Source organism: Typha latifolia, chromosome 5, assembly GCF_019914945.1.
Source record: "Typha latifolia isolate L0001 chromosome 5, TyphaL0001v2, whole genome shotgun sequence".
NCBI lineage: Eukaryota > Viridiplantae > Streptophyta > Magnoliopsida > Poales > Typhaceae > Typha > Typha latifolia.
Window position 1 is genome coordinate 11,747,651 of NC_133090.1, and position 12,276 is coordinate 11,759,926.

General features: G+C 35.4%; 2 protein-coding genes across 3 annotated transcripts; both read left to right on the forward strand.

The window, feature by feature from the left end:
* Window positions 1-2,310: 2,310 nt before the first annotated feature.
* On the forward strand, window positions 2,311-4,150 carry LOC140789232 (3-oxo-Delta(4,5)-steroid 5-beta-reductase). The gene is made up of 2 exons (XM_073138838.1): window positions 2,311-2,927; window positions 3,285-4,150. The coding sequence occupies exons 1-2, from the start codon at window positions 2,439-2,441 to the stop codon at window positions 4,041-4,043; spliced, it is 1,248 nt and encodes a 415-aa protein (XP_072994939.1). The 5' UTR covers window positions 2,311-2,438; the 3' UTR covers window positions 4,044-4,150.
* Window positions 4,151-6,079: 1,929 nt separating this feature from the next.
* On the forward strand, window positions 6,080-11,990 carry LOC140788764 (protein yippee-like). 2 transcript variants are annotated; one of them, XM_073138203.1, is made up of 6 exons: window positions 6,080-6,195; window positions 6,346-6,491; window positions 7,944-7,987; window positions 11,287-11,395; window positions 11,480-11,535; window positions 11,735-11,990. In XM_073138203.1, exons 2-6 carry the CDS (start codon window positions 6,396-6,398, stop codon window positions 11,817-11,819), a joined length of 390 nt encoding a protein of 129 aa, XP_072994304.1. In that variant the 5' UTR covers window positions 6,080-6,195; window positions 6,346-6,395; the 3' UTR covers window positions 11,820-11,990. The 2 variants fall into 2 exon arrangements, with proteins under 2 accessions (XP_072994304.1, XP_072994303.1); XM_073138202.1 differs by having other exon boundaries at window positions 6,097-6,220.
* The last annotated feature ends 286 nt before the right edge of the window (window positions 11,991-12,276 follow it).

Consider the following 12,276-nt stretch of genomic DNA (forward strand, 5'->3'; position numbering starts at 1 on the left):
CACGATCCTATTGGTATCTTATTCGGTACGTAGGAAATGAATGCGGTCACGTGCGATTGCAGATTTTTTTTTTTTTTTTTGAATAAAATCGGTCGATTATATTGGGATGGTTTTAATCTTTGCTTTTGGATTTTTGCAGATTACAACCTGTGCTTTTGTCTTATTATTTGAGGACATGAGATAACACTTAGTTTGGACACAATTGTGATTTTTTTTAGAATCTTAATTTAATTCTATTATATTGGAAATATTAATTCTAATTAAATTAACCTGGATGTGGCTTGATACATATTTTTTCAATCAAATTGAGGACTTGGTTTGTAAATAATGAGAAGAGCTGGCTATATGTATTATTAGTAATTTTCTCTTCATATTAAAATTTTCGTCTGCAATTAACGCCCCGAGGAGTGAGGAGCCACCCCCCAGCATCCAATCCGTTAACAGGAACAGCCAACTACCAGTAATGAGCAATAAATTGCATAGAGTTGTTAGTTGTACATTTGGTGGTTGCGTCTTAAGTCGTAACCCAACTCTCTTCACTCTATCCACTGTTCAAATGAGTACGTGGTCCAACATTAATGCCTACCAAATACTTCTTTAATGTGTTTACTACCTTCCTTGCATATCGAATCACCGTAAAAGCTCCACAGTGGATTGGTCGGGATAATTAGAGGAAAACGAAGCACCTGATGACGTCTGTAGCTTAATATCTTTTGTGTTTTCCCCCCCGGGTAAAGGGCTGTGTTCCGCAACCGACTCTAGTAGACTTAGTCTTTACTTTTTTTTCTCTCGACCAAAGATGTTATAGGTGCAATTCTAATCTTAAATAATTAGGTGAAAAAATTATTTAGTAGTTTGTTGATTTGGCTCGACTTAGTTGATGGCTCGGCAGTTCGATTGATTTATAGGATCAGCGCGACGGCTTGTCACAGATCTCAATAATATTTTGTTCGAAATAATTGTTCGGCGACGCACATGACTTAAAGTTAAGACTAAGCATCTCACTATATTAGTTAAAGGCTTGGTGGAGCCTAAGGCTATCAAAATAAACAAGCAGCTCTGGCTCGGCTCGGCTCGATGTGAGCTAAGCCAAGCCTAAGTCTAAATTTGAGGTTCGAAATTAATTTCGAGCCTGAGTTAAAGCTGACTCGCTCAAGCTCGACTCGTTTACACCTCTAGTAGAGCATCAATGTCTTTATATTTGAGGATGATTGGCTCTTTATCCGGTATCTTTTGAAAGGATTGAATGAGTTTTTAAAATAGATAATGCCTAAATTTAAAAAATAAAAAGAATTATATTTTATCATAATCCTAACTAAAATACATAGCTGCTACGCATTTTACTTATCTAAAATTAAAACACCGATAATGTTAACGTTCTAAGTAAAGCTTTTTTAGACTAAAAGAATTACTTAGTAAGAGATATCGTTTCGAATCTTATTAGCATTTTATATTTAGATGAGTAAAGCGTTTAACAGTTAAGCGTATTACTTGTAGCTAAAGTAAAATAGACCTATTTTTATATTTAAATTTTTGTGTTACTTATTTTCGTAAATAAATTTGAAATAGACCTTGCTTCAATCAACAACTCAAGAGTGACCTAATTATCTATAGGAATATTTTTGCTCGTATATTTTTTAAAAATTTCTTATTTATTTATATGCCACTCAAAAATTAATATTTATATATACATTCCTCAAAACATACATTATTTATATAAAAATCTATATGATATTTTTTTCAAATTAAGTGTCAATAATTTAATAGAAGAAAAAATAAAAAAATATCCTTAATTAAGAAAAGTATGTGAGTGTGAGTTTAAAAGTAGTTTTAAGATGTTAAAAGTAAGATATAGAAATGGAATGATAAATATCCTATACATAGAATGTGAATGCTAATAAAAGCATAGCGTAAGGTGTTTTTAGTAAGTTTTGTGAAGAGTTTATTAGCTATTTAGCTATATAGGAAACAATTAGCACAAAAGATACGTTAATCATGGATGAAGTATGAATAACGTTACATACGAAGGAACGAAGCATTTCCTTACTAACTTTGTTGATGATCAACTCATGACAAGTGCATGCCAGGTGTAAAGAAATTTTTTCTGGTGATTGTGATATATATCTTTTATATATCCCTGTCAACTTAGTATAATAGTGATCGGATAGCCGAAAGCTATATATATATATATATATATATATATATATACATGGAGCTTGGTTATTTATCGATGCATTTATCCGTCTATTTTATTCTTTTATTTACGTAACCAGTAGGTTAAACCTTTCTATCACCTATAAGCTTTGTCTAGTGATCTTAACTTCCGTGCATATTATAGGCGAATCCACCATCAAATACTGTGAGCGGCTAGCTGATTAAACTATACGTATATCCCACTTGCATGCACATAAATCATTACATGATCCAGTACATATATCATGCTTGCATGGACAAAGCTAAGTAGTAAGAAGAAGATGGAGAAAAAGATGGAGAAGAGGACGGAGAAGAAGGTGGCATTAGTCGCAGGTTCAACTGGGCTCGTCGGGAAGGAGTTGGTGAGAGTCCTCTCGGAGTCGGCCGACTGGGATCTCGTCTACGGCGTCGCCCGTAAGGCGCCGTCCGACGGCGGCATACGTGAAGGCCACGTCGGCAAGTACCGGTTCTTGGAGTGCGATCTGTTGGACGTCGGGGAGACGCGGGAGAGGGTGGGGCCGCTGGCGGAGCACGTGACCCACTTGTTCTGGGTCACGTGGGCGAGCCAGTTTGCGTTGGACACCGTCGACTGCTGCGACCTGAATCGAGCCATGATCTCCAATGCCCTCGACGCACTTCTCCGGCCGCCGCGAGCTAACGGGGATCGTGTGGGCTCCACCTCGCTCCGCCACGTGTCGCTTCAAACGGGCACCAAGCACTATGTGTCGCTTAAGGTATGGCATTTCCTTGCATGGTATTGCTATTGCATCCGGCTAACGGAGTAAAAAATATTTTGTTACTTTTAAATAAAAATATTTTTAAAATAACTCTCTTTTCACCTAAAAAATTTGTCCCTCTTATATTTTTACCACGTATCAAGATTATTATTATTATTATATATATATAGCTAATTAAATTTATCTATACGGTAACGACAGAAACGATAGGCCATTTTGAGACATTAAAGGTAAAATAATAAAGATATATTGGATATGGTATGAATAAAGGCAAAAGTAAACTGTTTATACTAAATTTCTTTTATTTTAAAATTATAAATTTCTTGAATTATTTCGTAACTTTCTCCTCTTTAGGAGATTGGCACCAATAACCACGGCGACCCCTACGCCGAGGAAAGCCCGAGGATCGCCGGTGCCAACTCAGGCAGCGCCAACCACAACTTCTACTACGCGGTCGAGGACGTGCTCCGCGACCGGTTTCACTGCGAACCGAGAATCACGAGCTGGTCGGTCCACCGCCCCGGCCTACTATTCGGCTCATCGGAGCGCTCCCACTTCAACGTCATCGGCACCCTCTCCGTCTACGCCGCCATCTGCAGTCACCTCCACCTCCCCTTCCTCTTCTGCGGCACCCGACACTGCTGGGAGGATCCCTTCATCGACGCCTCTGACGCCCGGCTCGTCGCCCGCCAGCACATCTGGTGGGCCTCGTCGCCGCTGCGCTCACCCGGGAGACCGGAGACCTTCAACGCCGTCGACGACGCCTCCTTGACATGGAAGGAGGTGTGGCCGGCTCTCGCCGCGAGATTCGGGCTGCCGCCGCCGTCGACATGCACGGAGGAGGTGAACTACTGCAAGTTGATGGAGGGCAAGAGAGAGGTGTGGGATGAGATCGTGAGGAACGAGGGGTTGAAGGTTACTAAGATGGAGGATCTTGCGAACTGGGGTTTCTTGGACGCGCTCTTCCGATTTCCCGGGAAGTTGCTCGCGTCACCGGAGAAGGCGCGGCGGCTCGGCTTCGCGGCCACGTACTCCGTCGTGGACTCGGTTCTCTACTGGGTGGATCGCATGAGGGAAGAACGCCTCATTCCTAATCCGAAATCCTCTTGTTGAGAATATTTGCAATTTGGTTACCTACTTTTGCATAAAACACCTCCAATTAGATCACAAAGAATATTCAACTATGTTATATATCTATTAAAATGGAGATTCTTAATCAATTCCTCTCTCTTTTTTCCTTGTATTTATATATATATATATAAATTAAATATATTTTATCTTCTTGTACTTATGCCTAAATCACTTTAAATCAGTCATAATACTTATTATTAAATTGAGACTGTTAATTTTTCTATTAAATTTAATAAAGTATTATGATTATTTTTATAATTTTACTATATTATATTAAAATCTGCATTTATTATTTAGTAACACGATAAAAAATATTTTGGTCATTTTGATATTATTCTCTTAAATTTAAAAAAAATTAATGACTTTGGATTTTTTTTTAAGAACACGAGAGTAAAATAATTTTAAGACGATAATATTATTTTATAAATTTGTGATGCTAACGTGAAGAGTGTATTGTACGGAATGCACATAGAAAGTCTTCTGAATCGACAGTGTTTTCAACTACGTATACAATGCTGATATGCCAACCATTTTCCTTCACAAAATCGGATTCAATTTGAGTCCAGAAATTGAGACATAGTCGGAACTTTCTTTTGGGAATTTTTTTCTTATAGACTGACTGGCATATTTCATTCCACAGATGAAAAGATATTTTAAAACTCGAGAAAAATTAATACATTTCCTTGACCTTAATTCGCAACTCACTCGATTATTTGTATCGTTTCTAAATGCTTCTATTATATTTGTGTTCTTTGACGCATTAATCCTCTCTGGAGTTAGAGCCTTGTTTATCTCCTAATATAATAGGACTTAGAAGAAATAATAATAATCAAACTAGGACCAGGTCACACGTATAAAATGGTGAGTGCTCTCATGAATTTAGAGAGAGACGTGTTAATTATGTTTGTGTGCTTAGTAATTTTGCAACAAATGATTCAATATTAATATTCAATTTCTCACTCCTCATCTAGCGATTGAAACTATATAATATTATATAAATTTAATTGGAAGTACCGATTAATATGATCAAAAGTACCGGTCACCCTTCTACTTTTAAGTATAAATAGATACCTGATCTAAAAATCATAAATATCTTTCAATTGTATTGATTGAGAAATTTCTATGATATATGGGCTTTAACTAATTGAGATTTGATTCAAATTTTAAATTAAATTATTTTGATTGAGGAATTTTAGTTTAAACAGGAGACTAAATTTTAGTAATCGATGGACAAGATTATAATGAAATTTAAATAGGTCACTTGCTATACTTTTAACTAAAATGTCTCAATCAGAATAATTTAATTTAACACTAATAAATTATTTAAATATATCACTAAAGCCCCTCCATTAATATTTTATTATAAACTCTGATAAAAATAATCTAGAACAATTAATTAACTGAATAGATAAACAAAAATACTTCCATTTTTCTTCCATATGATAACTTTTATAAACTTTAAGCTCCAAGCTCATTTCTTTCGAAGTGAAAAAAATAAGAACATTTTTATTTATCTAATTAGTTAGTTAAATTTTACTAATTTTCTAACATAATTTATATCTAAAGGGTTTTAGTCATATAATTTGATAATTTAGGAGGCACATGTATCCACTTTTTTTTCCAGAGATATGAATTGATAATTGAGGGGTCAAAATATAATTTATAATTTTTTTTATTAAACTTTTTATAAGGCAAGTCACACGATAAATTATATATAAAATCTTATCATATATAAAGGATGAGATAAAGTAATACATATTTTGTAAGCAAAATTTTTAGTATAATTAACATAATTATTTATAGTTTATAATAAAATATAAATTTTTAAGTAAACTTATTCAAAATATTCATTATGTTTTACAGTCAAATAAAAAATATGAGTAAATATATATATATATATATATATATAATTATTTATATTTAAGCTTAAAAATACTTAATTTACATCTAAAAAGATGCGTATGAAATTAAACGGAGCTGTCACCGTGAGGATTGAGAGTGCTTCTTTTTCCTCGATTCTCTCTCATCCGGATTAGGATAAGTTTAGAGGAACTATTTCGTTTTACTCTCTATCATTTACCCTCGCCTCTCTCCAAACCCCACCCATAGCCCAGAGGCCGTAGTAATAAACAAGGCAAATAGACTTCCTTTTGTCCTCGGTTCTCTCTCTCTTCCCCTCCTCTTTCCTTTTCCTTGTCTGTCGCGCTATTCCAATTCATTCACGGTTCCACCTCCTTCTCTCCTTGTACTTGTCTTTCTCACCAAACCCCGCAATCTATTGCAGAGATCGGCTTAGCGAAAGGATCGTCTAGGGAAGGAGGAGGAGTTCTTGCCATGGGGCAGCTGTTCTTGATTTCTCTGGAGGGCAAGATCTACAGCTGCAAGCACTGCCAGGCACATTTCGCCGTCTCCGAAGACATCATCTCCAAGGTTTGGCCCCTTCCTTACGGTGCCTTTATTGGGCAAGAGAAGAAAGATGGTAGTTTTGTTGATGTCTGATGTCTAATTCCATCTCTGGAGGTCTCTTTAACTAGTGCCGACAGATGATATCCTCTTTGGTGAGGATTTTGTTTTGATTTGTTTCTTTGTTTTTTCACAGTTTCTGTCATGTCATGAATCTAATTTTATGCCTGTTCTGCTTCTGGATGGATAAAGGAGTCGTTTTTATTTTGTTCTGATACTGATTAGCCGAAAGTAGAACTTATCGATTATTTTGGTGCATTCTTATCTTTGGATTGCGGTTATGAAGATGATGGTGTTCTAATTTTTTTCATTTCTTGCTATCGCTATGCCGAGATAACTGATATACATCTCATATTTATCATGCAAGGAGATATTTAGTGCTGTCCGTTGTAGCAGATTAGTTTCTCATAAAGAGAGTTAGCTCATTGATGAAGTCAACTGATGTGTCGTGCCAATGCCTTCTGGGTTTATATGGATCAATATCTTAATTTTGAAGGTGGACATTGTGAACAATGCGATGCGTAATCTCTGTGCATCAATATTTAGATATATTTTTCTCCAATTATTGGTCCCTTGGTGTTACTAACATGGTCAAGAGAAGGTCCCCCAGATTTTTAATGTGATTATCAGTTCCAAAGACCAAAATTTGAATTTGAATAATTCGTTGGTATGAATTTCTTTTGAGGAATATATAAACCAGGACTCCTTTGGGCCATAGCATTACTGCCGTTCCCCTTGCATGTGGTCAGATTATCTCGTGGTTTATTCATTAGCTTGCTTTCTGATCAGATTGAATATTTGGATGCTAGAAGTAAGGGAAAACAGGATATTCAATCGACGCAATTGTTTGATCCCTCCACTTATCTTATTCTAATGGTTGGTAGCCTGTTTATATCCAAACATGCAGGAGATGAGAAATGATGTAAGGCTTTGGTCTACTGTGGCATGATCAGCTGTCATTTGTGCATGTGCTCTTTGCCTATTCCACACTTCAATCTCATTGAGATATTGAAGTTCTCCTGCTTAGCTTTTCCACTTAGTCGATCTTGATTGTAATGGCAAAATCTAATCTTCTATTAAGCTGCAATCTATGTGTTTTGCACAATATGATTATACATAAGGAACCTATATCTTCATGGGCACAAAGTTGAGCATTTACTTTGTGGACATGTAAATATAGAAGCCTTACAACTGTTGATTAAACAGAAAAGATAAAGTTATCAAGCACATATAATTGATGTTTCTTTTTAGTGCTCTGATATTTTCTTCACAAAATGGCAGCAAACCAGGCACATGCTCAAAGCTATGACTTAGCAAGTGGAAAAATTTATGTTTCTTTATTAGCTTACATGTCTACACACTTGGGTGTGTACTGTACAACATACTTGCTTACTGTACTTTGTTTTCTTGCCTGGACAGGCCTTCCATTGCAAGCATGGAAAAGCTTATCTCTTCAATAAGGTGTAAGTACCTTGACCACTTCTGTTTAACATTACACTCCCTGATTATTCACCAATCAGATTTGTTTCTCAAATAGACATAGATGTTTCCTTATGATCATACACTATATCCACATTCTTCCCTCTTCTTTCATCTCTCTCAAGCTCATGGTTTTATACCTCATGTAAATAGATATGATTAATGATTTTATTCCTTGATATTTGAAGACGATCTTAGTAATGATGGATTTCTTTGTTCTACGTGCTTGTATCTATGCTTTGTAGAGATATAGACATTTTAAGGACCTACATAATGTTGTGGTTCCATTTTAGTATGATTTAAAATATTGTTCTTACTTGGTCCTTAGGAAAGACAGAGTTCTTTTGGACTTGAAGAGTGAAGACAATAAGTCTCTGAATAATGCATTTACAGTTAAGACTCAAGTGTCAGTCATAATTAACATGACAAGAGAATGGGCAGTACAGGCGTAGTCTGTAATTGCAAGTGAGAAGTGCTACTTCATATTTAATAGAACCGCTAAATATGACGGACAAATTTGATATCCTTGTCATTATAAATTTATCTTTCTTCTAATATCATAGAATTTGAGAATAGCAATGTGTCACCTTCAGCTGTTGGAAGCAAAAAAAAAAAAAAAAAATCAATACCAACTGCTGCTGAGTTGATTTATTTTTATTTCTCTTGAATAGTTTGAAGTCCTCTCCCAGTCTCCTCACTCTCCTTTCTCCCTTTGCATTTAATTGGTTGAAATGAAGTTTGCCAACACATATTGATACCGAGAACCTTTTATTTTTACATTTTGTTATTTTAGAAACTGCAATTATATACAAGCTCTTTTGAATTTAACAGAAAATAGAGTAGAATGAAAAATTGATAATTAATTCAATCAACGGGAAAAAAGTAAAGAAACAAAGTGGATGCAAAATGCACTCTAAATCTGCTGATTTGCGTTTTCTCTTTCAAGAAACTTGTGGAATCTATAGTGCAAAATGACCTGGTTGTTATTGCTTGTAATTATCCGGTGGAAACATGTCACAAATTGGTTAAGGTGCGAAGGTAAGTTTCTTTGGAAGGGGAGCAAAGAAAACGGGGACGGGATTAAAGGTGTACATTTACAAGAGGATAGAGCCTTGATCCAGGGCAAATAAGAACCTTTTTAGTCCAGGAAAGTGTCTTTGGATGTTTTTGATTGATTGTGTGCGGTGTTATAGAAAAAAGATGATTGGACTTAGATAGTAATAGTATAGTGGAGATTTATGGCATCTAAGATCTCTGAAAGATATCGTTAAGAAGTGGTTTTTGATCTTGGTTCTCAGCTTCTTTTTAATTTGAATATGTATAATCTCATCAAGGAAATTTTAGGGTGGATAAAGCACGGAATGTCTGAAAATTTTGGCCTTACTGTTGGCTTGAACTGCTGTTAGGAATTCATGCCACCCAGTGGGGGCATATACATTCATGTGAATATCAAGTGTATTGAGGATAGGATATTAGATGGAATTATACTGCTTAGGTAATCCTGTCGGGCCCATTTTCAGATTTGTTTTTGGATCTTCATTTAACACTGAGGTTTGTTCACTCCACCTTGTTATGTGAAACAACGATTAGTATTCTTCACCAATTTAGAGAGGTGGAAATGCATGCTTGTTTCTCTGGAAGTTATTGTATATACACCCATAAAAGTAGAATGCTGGCTATAATATTACTGGATAAAAGATGACAAGAAAACAATTATCCTGACAAATTTTACAGCATTTTACCTTCTCCTATGATAAGAGACTTGAGGAAGTCTTCACAGTCTTCTATTGGCAGTTAAACATAAAGATTGTGGGCACTAGAGATGTAACCGAATCAGATTCGGTTGGATTTGTACAAAGATTGTATGCATATCCATTTAATTTTGTCAAATTTGGACTCAAATCGAATTTTAAATGGATAAGTAATTGTAATATCAATATTTTGTTCATCTATTATCGGATTATGTCGGACTTAAATCGGGTTCAAATTCAATCGGATAATGGACCAAATTTGGATTCCTCATGAATAACCAGTGAAATAGAAAATACAAGTCTTATTCTAAAGCAACAAGTCACAATTTTTGGCACTCAATTTTGATAGTTTAATAGCTAAAAAGTTATAGCACAATATTTTAATCATCTTACCAAAAATGACACAAGCTTTAACATATTAAGCAAACATAATAGTAGTACAAAGGTTAATTTTTGAGAGATTCGAGATTATTTATACTATATAGGAATTAGAATAATCCAAGGCTTCTATTTACATAATTTAAGTATGGATGACATATCCATTGTCCGTAGACGTAGAAAAAAATTGTGTATTCATCGGAGCTCTGATATATACACTACCAATCCGAATCCGAATCCGGTCGGATATGAAATTACCTGTAACGAATCCGTCTCCGTCTCATTTATCATATGAATCAGAAAATTAAGATACATATCCGAGTTAGTATTCGGTATTGGATAATTTAGATCTGGTTACAACCCTAGTGTGCATCCTTTATGATCTGGTTCTTGTTAGATGCGCCTAGGGAACATTTATCTACCATTAACCAGATATTTCTTGTTGGAAAGTTAAAGAGAAGCCCTACCCTGCTAAAATGATATTGTAGTCCCCTCCAAAGGACATATCTATTTTCTAGGAAATTCAAGTAAGCACGCAATGCATGAGCACAATAGCTATCCTCTTCTAGAATCACATTTAACTGAAGTGAAAGTTTTGAAGTATTTCCTTGTTCTGGTCTTTCAAAGCGCTTGTGTATTTTCGTCTGTCAACATGACATAACTCATCTGTTGCCAAAAGACTTAACATAGAAGTTGGTGCTTGACCAATATTTTATTCTCTCATTTTACTCCCAAGATTGTGCATAGAACAAAGTCAATACGGATAAATTTTAGGTCTTAAGAATATGCTAATGTGGTCTTTTGTTAAGATGATATTTTAGCAAACAGACTAGTATTATTCCTTTTCTCCTTATAAGTGAAATCTCCTTGCCCTTTTCACTCTTAATAGATAAAGGGGCTACAATTTACCAATGCAAATAGAGATTATGACCTGAATACGATGTTTGGCTGATTTCTTTTAATTTGAACGAAGTCATTGTTACTTTGACAAATTACTGAGTAGAGGTACTCAGATAAATCCCTAGAACATAAATAAATTTGTTGATGTGCTGGGTCATTTGATGGGAGGACGCAATTCTTCTGGGAAAAAGTGGAAGTGAGGAATTAAACATGTGATTTCATTAATCAGTTGTTCGTCGCTTTCTTGTTGACAGTGTGAACGTAACTGTTGGACTAAAGGAGGAGCGGATGATGATAACTGGATTGCACACTGTTTCTGACATCTTTTGTGTTGGTTGTGGGTCCATTGTGGGATGGAAATATGTAAGATAGGATGTTCATTCGTTTTGGCTCAGCCTTTTCTGCATTCTTATGACAACAAATTAGTGACCTGGTGCTTCATTTCAGGATTCTGCTCATGAGAAGGCTCAGAAGTACAAAGAGGGCAAATTTATCCTCGAGAGGTGAAATTTATATGATGTTTAAAGTAACATGTGCATTTTAGATTGAATGGCAAGGATTTAGCTCAGAAGAACTTGAATTATAGTAGAAAAAATTAGTAGTGTCTTCAAGATTGTTACTGCCAAGACAAGGTATTCTTGTTGAGGAAGTGTGCAAATTACTCAACTAGCTTCTTCTTTTCTTTTTTTAATCTTTGGCCAGGTTTAAGGTTTTGGGCCCTGATGGAAGTCGCTACTGGTTGAGTCATGATGCTCCTGTGGTTGGGAGTGATGCAGACGACACATGATTTACCACTTGGAGTTAGACCTGAAGCACCCATTCGTCAATTGTAAATACAAACCATTTAATGTTCTTGGTCGACTTTCTTGTATGCATCCTGAAGACTTATTCTGAACAAACTCCTGACATGCTAAGTAAATATCATTCTGAAATATATTCTCATGCTTTCTCTATGAAATCTAGATATTGTTGCCAGTTAATTAGGCTTGTTCAGCTAAAGCCCCTCCTAGAGTCTGAGCTAACTTCTCAGATCAAGATTTTGGTGATTTTATGATGGTGTTTAGGAGTGTTTGTTTGATATTTTATTAAAAAAAAATGAAAAGATAGGAAAAAAATAATAATAATATATATATATATATCCTGGATGGAAACTGGAATGCTACTAGGGATTCAAACCATACACATAGCGTTCAACTCCACTGTAGAATTAAACTGGACTACGTTGGTTCGTTTAATATGTATCT

Coding starts and splice junctions, on each gene's coding strand:
- LOC140788764 (XM_073138203.1), top strand. CDS start 6,396: ATGGGGCAGCTGTTCTTGATTTCTCTGGAGGGCAAGATCTACAGCTGC. Junction 7,988..11,286: donor GCTTATCTCTTCAATAAGGT/GTAAGTACCTTG, acceptor TCTTGTTGACAG/TGTGAACGTAACTGTTGGAC. Junction 11,536..11,734: donor GGCAAATTTATCCTCGAGAG/GTGAAATTTATA, acceptor ATCTTTGGCCAG/GTTTAAGGTTTTGGGCCCTG.
- LOC140789232 (XM_073138838.1), top strand. CDS start 2,439: ATGCTTGCATGGACAAAGCTAAGTAGTAAGAAGAAGATGGAGAAAAAG. Junction 2,928..3,284: donor AGCACTATGTGTCGCTTAAG/GTATGGCATTTC, acceptor TCTCCTCTTTAG/GAGATTGGCACCAATAACCA.